The sequence below is a fragment of the Labrus bergylta genome, chromosome 11 (assembly GCF_963930695.1).
Source record: "Labrus bergylta chromosome 11, fLabBer1.1, whole genome shotgun sequence".
Taxonomy (NCBI): Eukaryota; Metazoa; Chordata; class Actinopteri; order Labriformes; family Labridae; genus Labrus; species Labrus bergylta.
In genome coordinates, this window is record NC_089205.1 from 1694629 (window position 1) to 1719351 (window position 24723).

The window sequence follows — 24723 nt, forward strand, 5'->3', positions numbered from 1 at the left end:
CATTTTAATTTTTTGCTAGCAGATGAATGAGGGTCACCTGAAAACCATACAGTCAACAAACAGCGGTTATTTATTTTCCCTTTCTGTTCTAGGTGATGGGACTTAACTGTGCCTTATCTGTATAGGAAGTTAGTCTTTACATACAGTGGTAGACCTATAGGCACTGCATCATGTCTTTAGAGACTTCAATTTGCTAAAAAGATAAATACATTTCACATTTTCTGAAAACAAGTTGAATAAATCCAATATGTTGGGTGCCCAATATATGCCCTTGAGCAAAGCACTGAACTGCTCGGACCCTCTTTTAAATGAAGCCCCTCACTCTGACATCTTTTCCATTGAGGCATGACCACAGGATCCTGTTTGTGCATGTGTGTGTATTCAAGGTTCAAGGTTTCTTTATTTGTCTACCTAGGGAGACATTTGTTGAAATTGCTGCATGGACAATACATCAAAACAATATAAAAACAGTAATTACAAATGTGCAAAAACATTAGCTCATCCCTGCTACAGTTTACCCAAGCGTCTGCTTAAGTATCCCTACACATACACACATGCACACACACACACTCACTCCTACAATCCCAGGCACATGCACATGCACACTGTGCACATGTACACATGCCACTCCAAACGCTTACGGTTTCATACACATGGCTACATTGGGGGCCTCCTGTTTTTCCCTTCATCCTCTATTTTTCACTCATTAATGAGCTTAACTGAGAAAGGAACTAATGAGTTTTTGAAGCGGTTGTGTTTGCACAGAGGAACCCTGAACCTTCTCCCTGAGTTCAACAAAACATATTCAGAGTGCAATATATGGGAAGTGTCCGATAAGATGCCGTTGGCCTGTGTGATTGTAGCCTGCTCAAAGAGATCCTGGGGGGTATTCCTAGCCTACTGTATGTGTGTAGCATGTATGAGTGTAAAACTGAATTTACCCTCTGAGATTAGAAGTATGTCTAATCTATATATTTTAAATAAATAGATTATATGAAATATATAGAATAAAATGCAGTTTTTTCAGAAGCAGCAATGAGGAGACACTATGAGGCAGTGCACTTCTTTGTCCCACCGTTCACCGAGGTTTCCCTAAAATGACATCTCCCCCCTGACTTTATTCTGATCGGAGCTGACCCGACATGGCAGGTCCACGTCTCAGTGTCCAACATCTTCAATCCTGCATGGCCGGAGATCCGTCAAGTCTGTTCAGTCAGCTGTAGAGATTTCTGCACGGCGCTCCCGGGGTCCAGCATTGGAAATGTGCCCTGGGTGAGCTGAACTATAAATTAGTCTGAATAAGTCAAGGGGGGGGGGGGCTGAGCTAGGCTTTTCCCTGTAGATATCCGCTGAGAAGAAGAACCTGCCTGAAGGTTGCTGCTCTTAAATCTTTTATCATCGCTGAGGCAGCCTGATCCAGGCGTGGACTGGAGGCCATCAATCAGGGCCAAATGCTCACAGCTAATGGGCTGTTCAAGTTTTCCTGCAAATTAAACAGCCATCCTCATGTAAATCAAGCATGAGAAACAGCACTTACTGCGATACCCTCTGGCAAATCTTTTTTTGTATCAAACGGCATTTACAGTGATTGGGCTTACTAGGCCTGTACTCTGCAACTCGTGAAATAGAGAAATCTGGCAGGTTAGAGACTAAACATGTTTTGTTATATATATATCTTTTAATCACACTTTGGAAACTATGATGAATAATTACCGCAAGGTTTACTGACTTTGTCCATTTAATTAGTACATTATTTATCCAGTTAGCATGATTTCAAATAACCCTCACAATATGAAATAATCATAAACAACAGAGCTCTTTGCTTTGACAGGCTACCACAGTGTTCATACAGCAGCTCTCATTCCTTCCCCTCGTTGCTATTATTAGCTGGACTCTTTGCAGGCACATGTTTCATGAGGAGAGGATCACATTTTGAAGAGACTCGTTGCATGGCAGGTGTGAATTGGATTGATGGCAGAAGTAACACAAAACTAGCATGAAAGGCGACCTTTCTTTCAACTCAAATCAAAAATATGAATTACTGCAAAGAAGACACAGGCGAGGGAACTCATTAAAGATCTTCTTATTTGTATAGTTTAATTGAAGGGAAACACCTAGAGATTATCGATAGTTTGATCACTTTTATTTTCTCATTTTACTCGAGATTTGAAACTGAGGTTTTACAGAATGTCCTCTGTTTCCCTCCTCTGTACACACATCATTTTAAATGTTGTGAGAAAAACACAGATTCAAAATGCTGCAGTACACCTCCGTCTTAAAAACAGATTGTTCTCTCATCCACACAACCAAAGCAGTCTCTAATTGTTTTTTGTTCATCTATTGTATTCCACAATTTCTTTCTTTTTGTGGAATGACAAATTAATGGAGTCTAAACATAAAATTGGTTATGACGCATGCACACCAATATAAAAAAATCAGACTTACAATGGTCTTAAGGCGTTGTTTATACAAATGTGAATTTAAAAATCAAAACATATTCACTGACAAATAGGAAACTGGAGTTGGTTTTAAAATTGTGATGACGATTGTTGCATGTTCCTTATGGTGTATTGTTCCTATAGACAAATCTAATGTATATATTGTAAGCTGTCAGATGACATCAAAATGTGCCTGTGTCCCCAATCAGAATCAGAATCAGAACCAGAATCAGAATCAGAATCAGAATCAGGGTTTATTGCCAAGTACATTTACACATACAAGGAATTTGACTTGGTGTATTGGTGCTAAACAATTAACAAGGAAATAAAGCAGAACTAGCAACAACTTAAATAATACAGTATAAGAAGATATTACAATATATAAAATAGAATTTAAAAATGTAAAATATAAAATATAAAAAATAAAAAACACAAATGTACAAAATGTGAAATGTAGGAGCTGTGCAGTGGACTATGAGAAAACATCTTAGTGTGTGTAACTACTCACAGAGTGCATGTAAGGAAGATACATTTTTAAAGTCCAGTGGACATTAATGTAACACATAAAGAACAGTTCAGCATTCACATTACTGAATATGATATTATATATGATATTACAATATGAGTGCCTCTACATTTATTAAACTTTGTGATGATTCTGTGCCCTAAAATGTAACAGCAGAACTAAGAAGCAACAGAGAAAGCCTCAATAGATCACCTGCTCCTGGCTTACTGTACTCCAGGAGCAATTAAGCCTGTTTGAATCGATGCCCTAACATTCAAAATTCACTTTTAATAACATCTCTAGGTGATGCTGGTTTTGGGGGTCAGTGACAGAAGCATCAATAATGATCTATCACGCCTTGTCTTCTAAGAATCCTCAGATATCCCTGATATGGTTCTGGGCTCCACCAAGTTGATGTTAGACCAATGAATGTATTTAGTAAAGGAGATGATTGAGCACAACAGGACACACTGTCTCAAGAGAGCATCTCGACTCCGTGGACTGGAGAGTACATCAAAATAATGCAGCAAAGCTTGCAAAGAAAAGAAGATGTTATTATTGGTCCCTGGGAAATAGGAGATGGTGCGAGGGTGAGAGAGCTCAGGAGTTAGAGGCAGACTAGATTACAAACGTGGAAGCGAGCCTCAGTCTGCACCGTCTTTGAAGACTCAGTTTTGCAAAATTTAAGGAGGGGAGGACAGAGGGGAGAATGTGTGACACACAGGACAATGTGAGAGAGTGTGCTAAATTATAAATTTACTGTAATATGGACAGTAATAATGTTGCAACATTTTGTAATTAAAGTTTTTTTGTTTTTTTTTGTATTATCATATTTATAAATGTGTATATATGTGCATGTGTATATATGTGTATATATATATATATATATATATATATATATATATATATATATATACTGTATATATATTTTTTATTTTATTTTATTTTATTTTTCCTTATAATTTATTTAATTGTAATTGTGTGTCTTGGAAAAATGTTTAAAACTCAATAAACATATTGTTAAAAGAAAAAAATATCAATTTACTGTTAAATGCCTATAAAGTATCTTTATAGCCTTAACAACATTGTATGTCAACACATTTGAATATTGTATTCTGTAATACTTAATACAAATATGTTTTTTATATGAGACTTTATTTTGTTATACTTTTATTTACGTTTTCTTTCCCTGAGACTAACATTAACTCAAGTAGTACTTTGGATGTATCCAACTTGAGATATTTTATAACAATATCATGTTAAATCTTAGGCCCATGCTTTCAATATCTTTGTTGTATTTTATTCTCAGATTTATCTCAATTTACAGATTTAACACAGGGGGGTGTGGTTTTCAGCATGGGAAGTGTTCCTGATTCCATTTGTAGTGCACTTTTAGTTTGAGCTGTAACGACCAATTAAGTTTCAGCAGGTTTTGGTGTTTACATCATAAAGCAAGCAGAAAATGGTCTGCACTGACATACCAGCTGCCATTGACCGTATTCTAACGACAACTGATTTAACTCAAAATGCAGTGTGTTGCTGTGTGGTATGAACAGCAGGCCAGTGCTGGTTTAAGGATGTGTTGTTTGAGTGTAGGGGGTCGGAGGAGCTGGACATAGAGGGATTTCTAAGTGAGGACGATGATTGCTGATGGGTTACGAGATTGGTCTTGAAACAACTGAAGCTAACATGGCATAAGTAAACATGTTATTACATAAATTCAGTGGTATCACTTTTTGTAAAAAATAATGATCAATCAGTCAAGGAAGACCATTAGGCCTGCATATTTTTAAAATCTGGGGATATCTAGAAGTGAGCTTGAGATAAGACGTTTAAATAAAGGTATTTGACCTGCGATATAATTCAGAGACATTACAAATGAACATCTAGTCAAACAAAGTCCTTAAATCCAGCATTACAAGCATACTAGAATTCAAAAACAGTAGTACTATCTTTACAGAATGAAATGGAATTATTGTGTGTAACAAATAGTTCCCTTATTGGATCCAACATACTGGAAACCACAGGGGAAATGTAGCATTTCAGCCCAACCCCCACCTCTTCTTTTGGGGGTATCAGTGTTAGTTCAACAATCAGTACAATAATTTTCACACATGGCGCTGTTGCTTTAATTCTTTGTTAATTAGCAGCAGGTGTTCTCTTCACAGTTCGTTAACGAGTGCTCATGTGAAAGGCTGTCAAGCTTCATTATCTGACATTAGCTGCTGTAGTCTGAGTAGTGTGTGTTCCTGCTCCTTCACACAGTTCAGGTGCCATAGACACTAACAGGTCGTGTGGGTGCTGGTATGGCGCAGAGGCTGGGCTAACAGTTCATACTAACATGTTTGTCACAATGGAGGACTGTTCTTGGCTTCATAGTAATGGAAACAAAAAACAGAGTGAAATAGCCTTCAAACAATGAATAACATAAATGTGTAATTCATTCTACCACTTCAAGGGAGGCATTGTATTCAGCTGTACTGTAGACGAAGAGAAACATTTTTATTCTGCTAGATATTTAAGGACAGTGCTTCAGTTATACATTTTAGCTAGCAAACATGTTCAAAAAAATAGCAATGCTAACATGCTTATGTTAAGAAGGTAGCTAAACATGAGTATGTTAGCATTCAGTGTTCATTTGCGTCTGTGTTCATTTGAATTATTTTACTCTTCTTTAACTTCTTTGCCAAGCTCACAATCATGGTTTAAAGTTTTAGCATGGTATCATTAGTAAATAAGCACAACACAGAGTAAACTTATCTGTCATTGAAATGTATAAAGGGGGGACCAAATATGATGAATTCCAATAGTTGTTGAGACATTTCTTTAACCGCAAATGCACCCCTTTTGTCCCAGGTAAAACCAAGGGACAAAGACAGTATCCATCATTAATACGCATAATAATGCTGCTAGCTTAGCTAAAATGTAAAGAATCGGCTAATTTCAAGTTAGCTTATCCGTAAAAAAGGGTTAAACTTGCATACAACAAATGGTAAAAAAAAATGGTGTCAAAGGGGTTTCATAAATGCATTCATATAACAAAACAAGCTTTTGTATATTCTGCACAGAATGGAAATATGAGTTCCATCTCTTGCTGCTGGCAGCATGTGCCATGTTGTTTAGTTTCTCTAACTGTCAGAAATAAGATGCTGCAGTGAATTATTGGAGGGTGTGATATTTTGGCAGTTTTTTGAAGTAGGACTACTATACTGTTATGCTTTGTTTCATTCTGTTTTGCTCCCTCACAATGGGCATAAGAGGGGAATGCTGTAGCCTACATAAATCAATGCGACAACATTGTCATTGCCAGTCCTCACGCATGACAATACCAGGCTGGCAGCAGCACTGCAGCTTTTCTATCGCTGAAGTTTACTCATTTATTTGTCACTAGCAGCACTTGCTTGCCCCTGTCATAAAATGCAAACAATACAGAAGCTATTCTTACCTATTGTAATATTTTCTGGTATTCATCTTTTATTCCACACAACTGATGTGTCGCCTCAGATGCATGATGCTTCAATTTCTGGAATTGGACAATGAGTCACAGCAATCTGAAAATAGATTGTTTTGAAATTTGGTGAACATCAAGTGCAAACACCCCCTACTGCATGACTGGATCATAAGCAATTCTGCCCTTTATACAACAGTGAAATTATTCTGTGGCTCCTGCTGTTCTTTCCCAAAAACCTACATATTAGCAGTTTATAAGAGTCTCTATTACAAAGCCGCGGGAAACACAGTCTGCAGCCATCCGCTTTCTGAGCTGATGCAGCATGCAGTCATCACAGGCTGAGTGAAGCATAAGCCGCCATCGAAGCAGCGTTCCCTCAGATGTATTTGAATAAGACATGATGCCAGTTTATTTTTGTAACATCTCCCACCCCAGACTGTTGGCAAGTATAGAGTTGTGACTAACCCTCTTCCAGTTTTCCACATTATGCTTAGAAAAAAAAAAAAACACTTAAGAGTGTGTCTGTGCTGGAGTTAATTAGGAAAAATTACTCATCAATATATAATTATTATTTAAGAATTATAAGCAGTGTATCACAGGGGGAGGGAATCTGCAAATGTGTATCTACATTTGAGTTCATTATTTTCTACTGACACAGTTTTTCCTCAGCTGACGTTTCAGCCCAGGCTCTCTGATGTTAAATAATAGATAGACATCACACAGCCACACTGCTCAGGAAGTTTTCGCCAAGAATCTCTGTAAGACGTTTGACTCCCAGGCCCTGTCCAAACTGCTCTGTTTAAACCAGACTGACTGTCCCTGAATGTTTCATGAGGTGCAACATAAAGGTTCACAGTGTAAAAAACTAAACAAAAAACATAAACACAGAAGCTCTCACAATCTGTCATTACAAAGCATGACTGATCATATTCAATGAAATGTCTTTATTCTGCAGGTCTGGAGCCAGCTTGTCCTGTCTGTGTGAAAAGACAAGGCAGAGGAGCAGGAGAGGAAATGATTGGCTGAGGTGTCATGGACAACGTCAGCACTAGCTCTTCCAGTATGCAGTGTGGACTTTCCTGCTGCGCATCACCAGTGGTGCCATAATCCAGTTATATCTGTGGGTGAGCATCCACCTCCTTTATTTTCAATTTTATGGTCATTTTTATACAAACTACTGTAAATGTAAGGCATGTGCTGTAGACACAGAGAAAGACATATATATATATATATATATATATATATATATATATATATATATATATATATATATATATTTTTTTTTAAGGTCAATTTCCATTTAAAAGGAGCTTTGTTAGAAATAGGCACGATGTCATAGTCATGTCTCTCAGGGTTTTCCGGGCTTTGACTGGAAAACATGTAGAGCAAACTTTCAAAGTAAAAGCGTGGAGTTTGAAAGACATGGGCATTTAACAAATAGAGGGTTTTGGATTCTTGATTTATAAAACAGAAAGAGGACAAAAGTCAGGATTTTAGGGCTCTGCTGCATCATTTGGGCTAATCATTTATTTTTAATTCATTCTAAATCTATCTGATATTAGTCCTCCCAAACATATATGGAAACTTTTTATGAACCCCCAATAAGTTAAACCAAGGCATTTTGTGACTGCAAAATGAGCCCCCTGGTTAAATTATTATTACTTTTTGTGTGTGTGTGTTTGGGGGGTGGGGGGGGGGGGGGGACTTGTGCTTTGATTTTAATTCAACTGAAATAAAAAAAACTCAAATTTTATCCAATATTTTCCAGCCATATGTAAATCTAACAAAGAATGATGCTCTTCCATTACTCCGGGCCTAAGCACAGGGCCAAGAAGTCAAACTATCATGGAGCAAAAGAAAGCTAAATTCAGTAATTGTGGGTCTTTGTGCTCTATTGAAGCCTTCAGATATTGTGATGAATAACCTAAACATGTTTCCTTTCCTTTACAGAAGAAAAAATAGGCATGAGATTTAAAAGGCAAACATTGCTATGCACATCTTATACACCATATAGGCACAGTGCCATTGAACAATAGACATGGGTTATGTATCTATAGACTAAAAAGGGAATGTTTTCTTTTGCAGCTTTTGAATGCATGTGTAATAATGTGTATTTGTTACATATTGTTCAATAGCCTCCATACTGCCACCTTCCCCAGCAGTGGGAGCAGGATTACTTTGGGAAATGATGACTTGTTTCCTCATGTGTAAAATGTGAATTGCAAACACCTGGGCTCACAGTATGTCTACTTCCTCCTTTGTTCAGTTGAGCAGATCAGTTAAAAAGTGCTTTTTCACAGTTAGTGCTCGGAGCAGGAGGAAGAGAGAGATACCCCTCAAGAGGGAGGGAGGTCTGCTGTAACTCATTTCAATGAACATGTGTGTGTTACAATGAGCCGAAATAGAAACAAAGAAACATCTGACAAACAAATAAGAAAACACACCAAATTCTAAACTTATGGAAACATAAAGGTACAACATTTATTGAAACTCAGAAAGTTAATGTTTTCTTTTTTCAGAGTTTGTCTTTTTAGATGAAGGCCTGTGTGGTAACATTTTTGTTTGAATATGTTTTATCCCATCTCATCTCAATATCAGACAATATAGAATCAACATAAGGCAAATCAATTTCTTCTTTTGTTCTTTACAGTTCAGCTTTTTGCAAACTCTTGAGTAAGAATACAGTTATAGGCTGTCGTTCATGAAAAATTGAATCTGTGAATACATTAGTTTAGCATTCACTCCTGGTCTTTGGAGTCCTCGTCCGTCAGTAGTTTTTCAAACATAGCGTATTGTAGCACAGCAGCACGTCCGTCAGGAGTGTTTGATCGCTTTGATGTAACATACAATTATATGTTTGGATAAAAGCGTCTGCTAAGTGAATTGTAACATTGTATATTAACATGCTGGTATTATATCTCTGTACTGTGCAATACAACAAGAAAGCAATTTCTTTGATACAATGTCTTTATTATAATGGACTATAAGCCAGTCATGATGCAGAGTTGTTGACTGGTATATGCAGCTTTAGCACTTAGATCAAGTGAACTGTAAACTTGCACTTACTTTAATGCCATTTTCTAACCACATTGTTGAAATCATTATAAATGGTTTGAATGAATTACCAGTTAACAGCTTTTATTTTGCAATGAGATTTTTCAAAGGGATTCAAGGCTGAACCAAATGATCTAGGACTCTGCAAATTTGCCAAACAGTCCACCCCGCAGTCTGATGACATCATTTCCTGCCATTTGGCCAATGATTCTTTTTTTTTTTGCATTGGGCATTAAGTCACTGCCCCGTCCTCAGTGATGGCACAGATGAGCTCATCCGGCTGGCAAATGGCAAAAAGCTCTTTTTCATTGCCTCCTCCAGTGGATGTGAACCTCCTTTCTTTGGTGGTATTATTTTATAACCTTTAAAATTATGAGGTTTCTGCAGAGGTCTAAAACCATTACTTGCTCCATCATGTCACTCTTTTATTGCTTTTGGTGAGGCTGTAATGTTGCTCCGTCTGCTGCAGAATATTATTTTGTTTTCACATCTCCAAGTAGACTATAACGCAATATGTGTCTCTGAAGTTCTTTTTGTTTTTTTACTTTCCTGAATGAGACTTTTGTCTGTATTAGTGCTGCTGCCATCTACAGCCTATTACATGTGTTACTGAGGAAGTTAATTATGAGTGCTTGTACCCATCTGTCCCCTCATACCTGAGACCAAAAGACATATCAGTTTGTTTGAGTAGATCATGCGTCAAAATGTTTGTTTAGTGCAAAAATGAATACAAACTCTGACATTCATTGATTTTTATTTTCAAGGTTGCCATGGCTTCTTGATCTGTTGAGTGTCAACACGTCCATCTTTCTCTCCAGGTAATGTTGAGCCAAATAACCAATCCTGGAGATGCCGAAGAGAAGAGATATTCTTGCCATCGTGTTGATCGTGTTACCCTGGACTCTGCTCATCACTGTTTGGCACCAAAGCGCTATAGCTCCACTCCTCGCCATCCGCAAGGGTACGCATGCAGCGCACTTCACCGGCAATATCAAACCCTTAAGTGGGTCCTCGATCCTCACACTGCACTTCAGGTTTAGATAACAGGGCCGTTCATTTGGAGGTGCTTGGAAAACCATGACCATCAGCTTCATCAGAGCTCAATAACACTTGTCCAGTTATTGTAAACCTCATCAGTGTTTTTACATGCATGATGAAGACTTAAGAGCTAGCATCATATTTCATACACAGAGGAACAATTGTCAAGTCATCTATTCTGTTTTCGTGTCTGTGTCGTCTGAATTATTATCATGCTTGCCTACAAGATGTTATGAAACACTCTCATAGTGGGAAAGCATCGTTTGTTTCATGCATCTAGATACAAACTAGTCCCTGATTTCACTTTTTATATCCAGTGGAAATTCATTTCAGAGACTTGTCTAATAAGCAATTTGAAGTGATGGGTTTTTTTTCTGCTTCTTGAGCTACATGGAATATTCTGCTTCCATGTGTAATATCCTGGTTGCTCACCCAGTCTGAGTCATTAGTACACACACCCATGAGCTTTTCTCAGAGACCATAAACCAACAGTGTAAAATGTCAAGAATACTGAAGAGTAAACAAACTCAAATTAGAGAAACAGCAAATCAATAACGCTCTCGCCTTCTTATTAGAAAGTCAAAAATACACATTCAGCGCCTAACAAACAAAACAGGTTTACACAAACCACACAAACCAGTCAGACACACAAAAGGAGTAAACAACAGTTCAATTGAATAGTTTTTAGATTTTAAATCTGATCAGTTTTACAATCTATGACAAAGATCCAAAAAACTATTCAAGTAAATCTTTGTCTTTCTGAAAACAATGAAACCCTTTTTAGTAATTTGATTATCTAATGGGATTAAGTGACAACTAAATAAAGTTAGAAGAAATCTTTTTGGCAGTGTCATTTGACCCAGCTGTTCACACAGGCTGTCTTTCATGTGCTTTTAAAAAAGAGAAGCGAGAATATTTATTTTGGCAGCGCGCTCCCTGGCAGCCTCCGTTGAACATCTGGCCATCAGCAGATTGTGTTAATCTATGTGCTGCAGAGATATCCTCCTTATGTTGGAGGTGTGAGTGGTGCTTGAGCAGAACAGTGACAAAAGATTGCCATTAGCACAATGAAAAGACATTAAAAAGCCTAATGATTTAATTATCTTATTCTATTCATCATGACCCAAAAAACACTCGGGCCAGAATATCACAGCCTTAAACTCCGGAGTCGACTCGATGTGTGCCAGCTGACTGATTCTCTTTCATGTATTTACAGGTCTTAACTAAGCAGTCACCTTTATTCTCACATAGACAGTCAAATGTATTTTGTCTTTCTCACAGATTGAAGACATTAGAGAGAGATAGAAGGTATGGTCGCACACAGGTTACCATTGTAGTGCTGCAGCTGCTGTGATCTTTGATGATGAATTCAAATGTTCCAACATAATCACAAAAGTAGAAAAAACAGAGCTCAAGCTCAGTGAGGTATTTATAGAATTACTCTAGAAAAACATTCCCCAAAAAATGAGAAAATAAAGATATATGTTCAATAAAAATCAATGCAAGAAAGAAAATCAGTTGACATGTGAAATCCTTTAAGATTGCAGTTCATACATTTTAATCAGTTTCTGGTTGTATCTGCATTTCCTACATGCATCTATTAGTGTACATAAAAGTGTAAAAATCACCCGTGAAACATGCATTTTTGATTTGACTTCAACTTCAACTTTTTTTTTTATCTCCAAAGGGCGATTTGTTTTGCATTAAGGCATAACAGGAAAATGTAAAATGTTAGAGGCACTGAATATAGCAACCTTGTAGAAACAACAGCGATCCTTGACTGAGGCTCTTAGCAGCTTCCGAAATCACAGAATAAAAGCATTTTTATAAAAGAATGTCTTGAGTAGGGATGTAAAACAAGGGACTGAATCTGCAGGTATGATCTTTAAGTTCAGTCCACGCTTAAAAAAAGAATTGAGGTCTAACTCAAGTTGAGCCTTGAAAATAGTTGCAATCAAACTGCAAGACGCAGCCCATAGTCATCATAGCATTTTTGCATGTTTATAGATGTCAGGAGAATAAAGTGTTTTAAATACTTTTAAAGGTCATCTCAACCCCCCCTCCTGAAATGAACAGTGGTAGTAAGCAGTGAAATGGAGTCTGTGGTGGAGTCTGAATTTAAAAAAAGAGGGCATGACTACTGGACCTACATACCCGCATTTTTCTTAATGTGTTGAGAAAGGCCTTAAGGCAACACTCGGGGAATAGCCGGGCTCATCTCTCCTCTCCCTGTGCTCTTGCTGTCTCTCTGTCCATCAGCTGTGTTATCCTCTCACAGTGCCTGCTTTCACTTTTTGCAGCCTGTCACCACCTAGTAAAAGAGATCTTTATCATTCCAGAGAGGCTTGCAGTCCGCCACCACCGGCTCTCAGGTACACTTTACCCCCATTGGGTTTAAGTCACCTGAGGAAAAATATACAAAGGGCAGCCCAAGGTCGCACTAATGTCTTACATGTCTTCTTATCCCCCAAATGTGCAGATGACGGTGTGGAGGGGAAGAGGGAGTCAGGCGGCCCGGCTCAGGACTCTAAGGAATACTGTGCTTCAGATAAGGACATAGTGGAGGTGGTGAGGACAGAGTATGTGTACACACGGCCTCCACCCTGGTCTGATGTTCTGCCCACCATCCACATCATCACCCCGACGTACAGTCGCCCGGTGCAGAAGGCGGAGCTGACGCGGTTGGCGAACACGTTCCTCCATGTTCCCAACCTGCACTGGATCCTAGTCGAGGACTCGCAAAGGAGGACGCCACTCGTGACGCGACTTCTCCGAGAAACTGGGCTTAACTACACCCACCTCAATGTAGAGACACCCAGGAACTATAAGCTGCGGGGGGACACTCGGGATCCTAGAATCCCCCGGGGCACTATGCAGAGGAATCTGGCCCTGCGATGGCTGAGGGAGACCTTCAACGCCAACAGCAGCCAGGCTGGGATCGTCTACTTTGCTGACGACGACAACACGTACAGCCTGGAGCTGTTTGAAGAGGTCAGAGCTGGTGTCACACGTTAAACCCTGCTGATAATGTACTGCTGTTCATTTCATGCATTTTTACAAACTTATAAAATGGGTGGAAAAGGTCTAGAAAATAGGCTCAATGACAGCAGGGCTTGATCTGACAACATGTTTTAAAATGTGGTGCAGGACTAGAGAGTGCAAGTTTGCAGGTCGAGACAACAGCAAATGATGGATAGCATGAACTTGAAGTTGAATTACTAATGAACCTGCTGTAGAAAATGATTCTTGCAAGAGGCATTTTGCTTATGCAAAAAAATAAAAAAATAAACAAGAATAGATGATAAAACTACAGTCATGTTCTACAGAGAGAGAGAGAGAGAGATAGAGAGAGAGAGAGAGAGAGACATAGTACGAGAAGGTGGAAGGTGGACTTGCTAATGCGCAGTCTACAGTGTGCAATTACTCTGACCCACTCTTCACAAACCCATGATATTTTCTGATGAGCTGACTCAAACCCATTGTCGGTGAATAAGTAAATAAACAGACAACAATGACCACAAAGATCCTTTTTCATTTTCACATTACATCTGTGGTAAGTTATTACAATTTTGAAATCTATTATATTCAAAGAGAATTACGTATTATGTTTGTAGTAGGCCACTGCTGTTAAGTTTATGGGATTATTACATTTAAACTGCACGTCTGTATAATGTTCGTAGTTTATTGCGCTCGTGGGCTGTTATTAAACCTCCTTCATTTGTAATTTAATCAGATGCAGAGTAACTACAAAGAATGTCCTGCTCAATTCCTTGTCATAACACAATCACCTCATTCTTAACTCTTATCTACAAAGGTAACTAGCTTCAAGCATAACTCCAATGCATTAGCATCAGGCTCTGTCTAACATAAGAACCAAACCCTACAGTTTGGAACTCACAGGTTTTGCTTCCAACTTCACACTTCACATTTTCTTCTATTCTCAAGGTCCAATCCATCTTCAGAAGCGTCACCACTGATGTAAACTTGAGTTCCATGTGCACAGTTAGTAATTCAGGTGACCTGGGAGATTTCTCAATTCTCAGCAGAAACAGGGAGGCATGCCAGTTTATCATGTTCAGAAAATTTGAAAGCTGCGCAGCCATTTGGCTGTAGAGGAGAGCTTTGGATTGATCCGGAAAAACTAAAACTGGCGAGCCCTCAGCAACATATTACATCCAGTCATTTTGTGCACAGCTCAAGTTAAAACTCCTGCACAATACTGTTTTTCAATACTGTTTATGTAGGCTAAGTTCCTTCTTTTGGAATATGATTGAATCGATGTCTTCGTACACAAGTCAACTTTATTTTTTTTAAATAATTATTATACTTTTCAGTTGATCCATTCCTGCTTAAAGGCTTTATATGTGATTTTCTGATCCAGCAGATGTCGACCTTGAGCACCAGCATGAAACCAAAACAACTTGCGCTGCATTGTTGTGTTAGCATGCTAATGCTAGTGATCTTTATTATGCTGGTATCTTCACACTGCATGTAAATTTACCTGAAATGAGTGTGATCTAGAAACACAGTTAAGCAGTGAGTACAGTATGTTATTCTTCTTTTCTCTAGTCCCTCAATTAAACTACTTTTATACACGAGGGGAGGAGTCAGCCGGCCGTCCTGACGATGTAAACAAACTGAAGATAGGACTCTGAAAACTCTGAAAACATCACAGACAGTGGGACTCGGGTGTTACACCATTGTAGACAGTCATGACTCACAGAGTTATTTTCAGAGGATATACTTGATTTATATTACATTTAAGTGTGAAAAATCACATATAGAGACTTTAAGCGTAATACATGATATTCAGCACTTGCTAACCATAGTTCACAGACATTTTGTCTAGTCTAAGGAGGGTCAACAAAAAATATCTCTGATACTTTAAGCGTTTTTTTTTTAGCTCTATACAAGCAGACCTCCAGGGATGGAGAGCTTGTAGAGAGAAGTTTGGGCATGTAATCAGTACATCTCAGGCCATCCATCTTGACATCAGTTGAATTACCTGAGCAGACACGGTCTAGGTCCTCTGAGTATTAGCCTCCAGTCTTGTTAGTAATGCAGACGGGGTCTGTAGTAAATGGAGCGCCGGGTATTGACGAGGCCTGTCATTACCTTTCTCTGGGAATCAGCCGAAGTGCTCCGTCTCCCTCAGAGGCCCTCCATCACCTCCAGCAGGCCTATTTATGGGCCAAAGACATGGCCCTGAGTGAAGAGGAGATGAGGGGGTAGAAATGGAATTGGAAAGATAAACATAGAAAAACAATTAAGGAGAAAGAGAATGTGACAGCAGATAGATAGAAAGCAAGAGTTGACTTCAACTACAGTAAAACAATATGACATTCTTATACTTCCGCAAATGATAGTAGTTAAAATTACCCTTCTATAGTCGAGACAGGGTTGAAAATGTGATGTTCTGCCGGAGGTGTTTATAGCACAATAAACAACTTTGGTAATCCAAAGCTGCTTTTTTTAGTTTTGAGCAAAAATCTCAAATTCAAAATCACTGGGAACAACCAAATTATCAGCAAATTAAAAAAATGCTCAAATCCTTTCAAATCTCTTAACTGTTTAAAAGTTTAAGTGAGGTAAGACCATAGACCTTGAACAACTGTTTTGTTATGCTTGGAATAAAGCCCAGGTTTGTTTATACAGTATATGTACAACAAGTGAGTGTTTAAAAGAAGAAGACATAAACCATTGACATGATAGTTTGTGGTTCAAACACACACAAGACTGGATGTAAGACGTCGAGATTGCACCAGATGAAAATGTCAACAGTTCTTTTGAGTGCAGATGAAGCACAGAGCTGCATGCGTGACGCTTTATTTCCTCAGAGTGACACAGAGACAGTCGACCTCAGAGCAGGTAAAACAATACGCTGCAACAGCAAAAAAAAATCTAACTGCAATTATTGTTCTTTCTTATCGGTGGTATAGATAATTTGGTGTAATAAATTGTTAATGGAGGTATGTATTAACACCAGCAGTGTGGAGTATAAAGTATATAAAGTAATTCTATCACAGTTTGTAGCTCATACTGGTTTTCGGTGTAATAAAAATTCAAAACGTTCATAAAAAATGAATTTTTCACAGATTAAGTAGAAAGAAATTGACGAGTTATGTGGCTTTATATGGAAAGTTTGTTTCCATCCCAAACCACAAAGTTATTGACTTGTTGGCATGTTCTATTTGTAACCAACAGCACAACCAGCACACTGTTCGCAAACGCATCCTTTAAGAATAACTATCAGCAGGAGAAAGAAGGGGGACATGTTATTAGAATGTCTACTTTAGTGTCTGCTTCAAATGTAAGAACATATAAATATTCTAACGATTTTGCATTTGCTTACACCCCAGAAATCACTGAGAAACAATTATCAGAATGCAAAATATCACAATTCTATCATTATTTAAGCTACTCAGTTTACATGAAACTAATAAAACAAAATACTGCTGAACTTTGTTGCCCAATTTGTGGCACTTCCCTACATGTGGGTAGTGCAGGAACTAGAGCTATTTGACCTGGGCGGATATACCCTCCAGATCCTGCAGGCAGAACACTTTTTTACTTTTCCATAGTGTGTATTGGAAATGAATGAGTCTCTTGACATTACCCACAATGCATTGCTTTGTGCTTCCTTTTGATCTTTGATTGTATATATGTCTATGAGGGAAGAACACATTTGACAAAGCAGGTTGGTTAGTGGTATCAGTTATTGCATGGGAACAAAAAAAGATACATACACACAAACCTTTAGGTTAAAGCGGCACCTCTGCATAATGTACAGAGGCAATTCTGGAGTCCCGAGGAGCCCGAGGCAAACATTCACAGGGGGCCCCTCCAAACAGCATCCCCATTATGTCATACATAATGTGACACCAACTGATTTTTTTAGTGGAAGTGTCTTTCCCCCATATTTAGGGCTAGACAAGCATCATTCAGGTATTTACTACTATATGAGTGAGTGCTGTCTGATGGGGCCACTTAGGGGGGTTTCCTACTGTCATTGCAAACTTTGCACATTTTGAGCCACTGCTGTGTTTTAAAGTTCATCAGCCCTTGGGGGGTCCCCTACTGGCCTGAAGCCCCAAGCAGTTGCCTGCCTTGCCTGCTGAAAAACAGTGCCTCTGATCATGAAGCATATTTTATTGAGAAAAAAAAAATCCAAGTGTTGATAAAGGAAATCATAAAGGGATAATCAGAACATAACTCTCAGCGTACATGTAGGGCCAATGAAAGATAGAAAACAAACGTTAAGAGAAAATAAAACATTGGATCCTGTGTGTTAAATTATAGCAGCACGCTCACATGGACACACACATAGAAGCACTCAATATCTTCCACCAATTAAGCCCAGAGCTCATTAAGTCCCAACAATCCTGCCAAATCTTATCAAGACACCCAGCACAGTTGCTTTCCCTACAGCTCAAATCAACTGATTCCCTTAAGCCCCCCCCGGCCAGCCTCATGCTGTTTACACCCTGATAGTCTCTGATCCCCCTGAACTGACCACACAGCAGCCCATCAGATCACACACCAATCTAGCACAGCATCCCAAATGCAAGGAGGATTTGAATGTGATTAACACAAACCCAAAAACCATGCTTCAAGATTCTCACATGTACAAACCAGCTTGCATACAGACATGCTCTGCAGACAAGCGCTGTCATTTATCTTAATCAAGCCACTATACATGCATTTGCCCCTTCATTTGAAATAGCCCCTGCAGTATCATTATTTCTGCTGCATTGAGTTTGAGTTCCCTCATTGTAAAAAAATTTACCTTTTATTGCTGCAGCACCCCCATGCTAGAACTGCATAGACTCACAGAGAGGCAGACAAAGAAAAGGGCGGCAACATCGTTTGATGATGGAAGATTAAAAAAAACTAAACTTAGAGGAGGATGGCAGTGCTCTTGTGTGGAGAATCTCCTCAGCCAACTAGCGGCTTGAGCCACTTGTTCTAATTGCCTGGCTCCTTCAAAGACTCTTGGAACTGTCCACGTTTACTCTCTTAAAAGATGGCTGCATCTAATTAGCTCAGTGTATGGCAGCTGTGGTACAATGTGTGGGATCTGCCCTCGTTTCTGTGTGTCAGCTGCTCATAGCACAATAGCTTGGTGAATGTTCACCGTCATTGGGTCGCCTTCATAGTCTAGTCCTGTGAAGGCTAGTCCTCATCGCAGCAGTTGTGGGTTAAAATCTGATCTCGACCTTTTGCTGCATGTTATCCCTCACTCTCTCTTCCCAAAATTTCCTCTCTTTTTCTGCTGTCCTATCCAATGAAGGCCAAATAATAATTAAAAAATGATCAGAATGAATGATAGCAGCAACTCTAATGACTGCGCCTCCGCTGTCAAGATGGCAGCTAAATGCTCAAGTACTGTGTCTCACTGTCATGTACTCTTCTTATTCAGTTGACTAATTTCCTCTTTTCTCTCCTCCATCTCTTCTCTTGACGTTTCCTCTTGCTAGATGAGAACGACTCGGAAAGTTTCCGTGTGGCCTGTGGCATTTGTGGGCGGCTTGCGGTACGAGTCCCCCAAGGTCAATGCAGCTGGAAAGGTGTACGGCTGGAAGACAGTTTTCGACCCGCATAGGCCCTTTGCAATCGACATGGCTGGCTTCGCTATCAACTTAAGGCTCATCCTCTTCAAGCCACAAGCCTATTTTAAGCTCCGGGGGGTAAAGGGAGGCTACCAGGAGAGTAGTTTACTTCGGGAACTCGTCACACTCAACGACCTGGAGCCTAAAGCAGCCAATTGCACTAAGGTAATTTCTTTCTTCTAATTGACTTGAACACTCAGTAGTTAAGGGGTTTTTGTGGATGGAAAAAAATGATTTGAATGTGTCAAATCTTAGCCAAATGGTGTAAAAAAAAAAAACAATCAAAAACTGCCAATTTATCTATGTACGAGGTCAAGTCCTGCATTCTAATCCTATTAGAGTAACAGTGCAAAAGTGTCATAAAAAAAATCTACCTGATATAATTTAAAGTAAAAGTGTTTGTTCTACAGTCAAATGGAAACCGATTGATCATTTTGCACAACTAATAACTTCTTAATATAATATTTGGTCATTGTACGGTGGTTCCCAACTTTGGGCTCCTTCAAAATATCAACAGATAAATCTGAGAGCTTGTGAGATGATTAATGATGTAGAAATGAAGTTAATTTTCTTCCCAGCACACATTATTGACACATTAAAAAGGGCTCCACGACCCATTTTCAGGTCCCGACCCACCAGTTGAGAACCACTGCTGACAGAGGTCACAGGTGGGAGCAACGTTCAAATTAAACTATTAATTAAATTGTATTGGTTTATCATGGGTTTGATCATGAAATCTTAATAAGAGTAGGTATAACCAAAACAAGAATAAACTTTATTACTGTGTTACTGTATAACTTTATGTTTATGTTATCATCGCTGTTCAAAGCATTCTGAAAAGTTGTGGTCAGTGGTGGCCTGTTGGAGTGGGACTGAGGGTGGTTTGGGTGGTGGGATGAGTGAAGGAGACAAGAGGATGTGGGGAGGGATGAATGGCTTTCTATTTTGTATTTTGTGCATCAAGATAATGTAATAAAACATATATAAAAAAGTGTCTAACTTTAAAATGTAGAGTTGGATAGAGAGGCATAAAACTTCTTTTCACTTCTGGTCATAGTAAACTTGTAACCTGCAAAGCCATGTGCTGTATATTTTCACAGTGCTATATTCAGGCAGCAAACTAGACATTATAGCAGATGGGTATATTCTGTGTCAGACTGACATAAAAAAACTTTGTAGCTTCAGTCTATCAACCTTATTCCTCTTCCAGCCATAATACCAGTAAAACCAAACACATTATTTTTCATGAATACATAAACAAAGTCAAATAAATTGATCATTCTGTATAATATCAACTTTGCAAAAGACACAATGCATTTTATTATAGGCAGTTTCTGAACCTCAGAAATACAGGAATTATGTAAACTTGGGACACATTTCTGGTTACTTAAATGTATTTTTGTTATGTCTTTGTTTTGAGAGAGCTGCTGTTTTAAAATGTTCAGAATTTTGCTTTATCCTCATAATGGGTGTGCTTAAAAACACTAGGTATTGATCATTTTAACCCTTACAAAAAAGCAAATGAAAGCAAATTTCCCCAAAAACTGTCTTAACTATTGCTTCATAGGAAGACCAAATGATGTTATAAGGGGGAAATAGATTTAATATGATCTTGCAACATTCCATATCAGTTAATACAAAATGGTAAATGTTTTCTTGTTGGCTTATCCGGACAGGTTGATCATGTTGGTTTATAAGCTAAACATGCTTCTTTAAGGTCCCTGAGCTTCTATAAATGAACATATTTCATTTATTGAGGCTGCTGTTTTGCACATCCTCCCTTAAGTTTCTTTTCACCTTCTTCTGCAATATCTTTATTTAAAAAAAAAAGGATGAACACAGGATGATTATGTTGCGGTGACAATGTCAATAAGTGCAAACTTGTTGCTGAGAGGTTTAGTATCATTGATTATATTTCTTGCACTGCCCACTCAAACTCTTCCACACAGTAACATGTTTGAGAAAGAGCTTGTGAGCAGCAGCAGCAGCAGCGTTCTTCTCCATGCCCGTCCTGCTTACAGCTCTTGGTCTGGGTCACATCTCTTAAGCCTCTCTGGGCAAGAGGAGTCAGCCAGAGGGCTTTAGCTCGCCAGTATCCATCCTGCGATCACCTCCACAGAGGCACACACACAAAGAGAGAAAGATGGACACCGAGAGACACTTTCAGCCAGCTTTCTCTCCTGCTACCTCCCAGCCATTCACAAGGGTAAATGAAAAGAGGGGATTCAGGGAACGGCTGAGAGAGGGGGGGATGTCAAACTGATTACAGATGAGCGAGGGGATGGACAGAAGGGCGGGAGGGAAGGAGGAAGAAAAAATGGAAAGTCGTGCGTGGGCATTTCTCTTCCTTATAATCTAACACTTCAGATGCGAGCGTGACTATTAACCTCCCCCTCCCCCCAAATACACCTGAGCAAAGAGGGAGTGGGCTCTTGGCACATCTCAAACATGCCCGATGCATAATTCATGGCCGCTGCCACGGTGAGATGAAAGGGGACGAGTTCCAACACAGAGAGGAGCGGGGGGGAAATGAGCTTGACATTTTTTTTCTTTCCCCCCACCCCTCTTCTCCTTGCCATCCTATCCCTGGATGTTTTCTCTGGTCCGAGGGAGGGGGGGCAAATTAACCCAGTCTGACGGCTCGGTAACACACTATCATATACTAAGGAGAGCTGTGCAAAAAAAACTAAAGTGCCTCTGCAAAAAGGGAAAAAAAAGCTCATACTGTGTGTCGAAGCCTTTTGAATCACCTGTCATTTGAAAATTAGCCATCATCCCATGGTCTGCACAAGACTTTACACAGGCTGTGACATCTTTGTAAGATAGCACACTCGTGGTTCCTCTTCACTCCCCTCTAATGCTGGGTCCATGCTCAAGTAGCTCTTTACACACAGACAGGTCCGTTTGGAGCTATAACTAGAATTGACTGTTTTGAAGAACTTGAGGCAGAGAGTGCTCTGAATGAGTGCATTAAGGGAACAGCATGTTACTAATGCTGCTGTCATTTGTGTTTCCCTTTTCTCACAAGATACTCGTTTGGCACACAAGAACGGAGAAACCTGTGCTCGTGAACGAGGGGAAGAAAGGATTCACAGACCCCAATGTGGAGATTTGACCCTTTCCTCCCGGACCAGGGTAATTATTCTCTGTCACATACAACATTAACCCTCATTGTTCTTTAAAGGCTTTATATGTGATTTTTTGATCCAGCAGATGTCGCCCTTGAGCACCAGCATGAAACCAAAACAACTCACACTGCATTGTTGTGTTAGCATGCTAATGCTAGCGATCTTTATTATGCTCGTATCGTCACACTGCATGTAAATTTACCTAAAATGAGCGTGATCTAGAAACACAGTTAAGCAGTGAGTACAGTATGTTATTCTTCTTTTCTCTAGTCCCTCAATTAAACTACTTTTATACACGAGGGGAGGAGTCAGCTGGTCGTCCGGGCGATGTAAACAAACTGAAGATAGGACTCTGAAAACTCTGAAAACATCACAGACAGTGGGACTCGGGTGTTACACCCATTGTAGACAGTCATGACTCACAGAGTTATTTTCACTTTTGATTTCTATTATATTTACGCATATAAAGCCTTTAAACAAATATCCTGCAGAAGGGAACCAGCCATGACCTTTACCACGTTCTAATCAAATTCATCAAACAACAAAAAGAGCAGGTGTTCTTATTATTTCCGATTATATGGAGCATTCATTTCTAAATGTGATTTCTCTTAAGGCCCAATCACAGCAGCTCTTACTTAATTAAATGCCACTAATGAAATAAACAGGTTCAATTGACGTGTATTACGGTTTAGCACTCTTTCTCAGCATATCTTAATCCTTTCTATTGCAGTTGATTGGCCTTGGACCTGCAGAGGAGGAAAAAAAAAAGAAGCTGAGTCGCTTGATAAGTGCAACCAGCGCTCAAGTCTTAATCATGAGAAAAAAAAAGGAAATGGGGCCTTTGAAAGAGGATTTAATCCTCTTGGCTGGATCTGACATTTAAAAAAAATATGGACTCCATCAGTCTAAATGTATCATATTAAAGCACAGATTAGTACGAGGCAGCTGGTTGCTCGTCTGGTCTAAGACTGAAGTGCAGAGGAGACAACGCATCACAGGGCGGATTGTGGACGGACGTGACCTGCACATTCACGGCCAACTGAGGACATCCTTACAAAAGAGACAGCACAATATGACAAGCATACAGCCAGCAGATTCAACCAAACAAGCAGGTTCAAGAATATCCTTCACCTCAAATGACTGAAGGGGGAAAAAAAAAGACTAATATTGTCTGGATCTGCACGTGGTACGAGAAGAGAGGAACTCCTCTCGACCACAAGGAGAAACATCATCAGCCCGGACAAACACCCAACTCTGAGAGCAAATGTGTCTCGTCTGGATTTTTGCAAACACAAACACTGCGAGGGGAAGGAATGTTCTTTTGATAACTATGAAATGTTTGCTTTAATTTAATTGAATTCCTTTTGACAAGCACTTGACTTGCTAGTTCAATTCTCTTGACTCTACCTACATGTACTCTTGGGTTATCATTGTTCATTTTAGAGTGTCATTATTACTCATGCATTTAAAGTCAACCAAACACTTGAGGAGAGAGACTGCTGTTTTAAATGTGAGCCCCCACCCCCCCCAACCCCACCCCTCGTCCCCTGGTGGGGCATGGTAACACATTCAATCCCAACGCTCCTTTAAGCACTTATAAAATACACATAAAAGTCTCTTCTTTTCCCTCCCATGGTGATTTCCTCACATTGACAGATGACATGGCACAGGTTCATTCTAGGTTCAACACATGGATAGAGTTACAGCACATCACCAATCTCATTTGGTAACAGAAACTCCACTTTGTGACACGTTCAGAACTTTAAAAACCAGCTACACGGTAGATTTATGAATGCTGAACTAATTGCAGTACTATGACAGAGGATTAGGGCCACGTCACATTTATTTAAAAAAAAATTAATTTACGAGAATAAAGTCGTAAATTTACGAGATTGAACTAGTATTAACTAGTTCAAAACGACTTTAATCTTGTAAATTTACTACTTTATTCCCGTAAATTTACAACTTTATTCTAAAATTATATGTTTTTAACATGGCCCTAATCCTCCGCCGTACAGTATAAATGCCATATAAAGTTTAATCTGTAAAATAGAGAGTAAGTATAGTGAGTTAAAATGCCCATCGTCCATGCACTCCTAAAGGTGGGGTCCCTCTCCTCTCTTAAAAAAAAATATGTCTGCCATGTGAAAGAAGTGGAATTAACTAAAAGCTAAATAAGGACGCTCAGGCTACATCTGCTAACTTATATTACAACTCACCTTCAAAGAGTGAGAAATAAATCAAACATTCAGATAACTGATGCATGGCCCTAAATATTGTTTAGAAGATTCCACTGATGAAACTAGATAATGCTACTTTCTAATTAACAGCAGGCTAAAGAAAAGCACAACAAAAATGAGTCGAGGATTTGGTAGCAACACTGACTGACCACGTTCGCTTCTGTGTGTCATGGTTTCACTTTGTATGAGTATCTGTTTGTTGTACATTCACTGGATCACAGCAGCAGGGACAATAGACATCAGAAGGCTGACGCTGCGTG

General features: G+C 39.2%; 2 protein-coding genes across 6 annotated transcripts in view; one reads left to right on the forward strand and one right to left on the reverse strand.

Moving 5' to 3' along the window:
- b3gat1a (beta-1,3-glucuronyltransferase 1 (glucuronosyltransferase P) a) overlaps positions 1–23056 on the forward strand; it is a 76889-nt gene extending 53833 nt beyond the window's left edge. For 2 of the 5 annotated variants that reach the window (XM_020649044.3, XM_020649046.3), the window contains 7 exons: positions 7350–7518; positions 10267–10409; positions 12787–12858; positions 12966–13477; positions 18964–19260; positions 22124–22230; positions 22954–23056. In XM_020649044.3, coding sequence (XP_020504700.1) covers positions 10298–10409; positions 12787–12858; positions 12966–13477; positions 18964–19260; positions 22124–22210 — 1080 coding nt within the window. In that variant the 5' untranslated portion in view covers positions 7350–7518; positions 10267–10297 and the 3' untranslated portion in view covers positions 22211–22230; positions 22954–23056. The remainder of the gene's footprint in view (positions 1–7349; positions 7519–10266; positions 10410–12786; positions 12859–12965; positions 13478–18963; positions 19261–22123; positions 22231–22953) is intronic. The other 3 variants (XM_020649045.3, XM_020649047.3, XM_020649048.3) reach the window with 3 other exon arrangements.
- Positions 13484–24723, reverse strand: part of LOC109995359 (beta-galactosidase-1-like protein 2) — a 34782-nt gene continuing 23542 nt past the window's right edge. Inside the window, exon 21 of the mRNA XM_065960740.1 lies at positions 13484–15691. Within this exon, the coding sequence (XP_065816812.1) occupies positions 15615–15691 (77 nt within the window). The 3' untranslated portion in view covers positions 13484–15614. The remainder of the gene's footprint in view (positions 15692–24723) is intronic.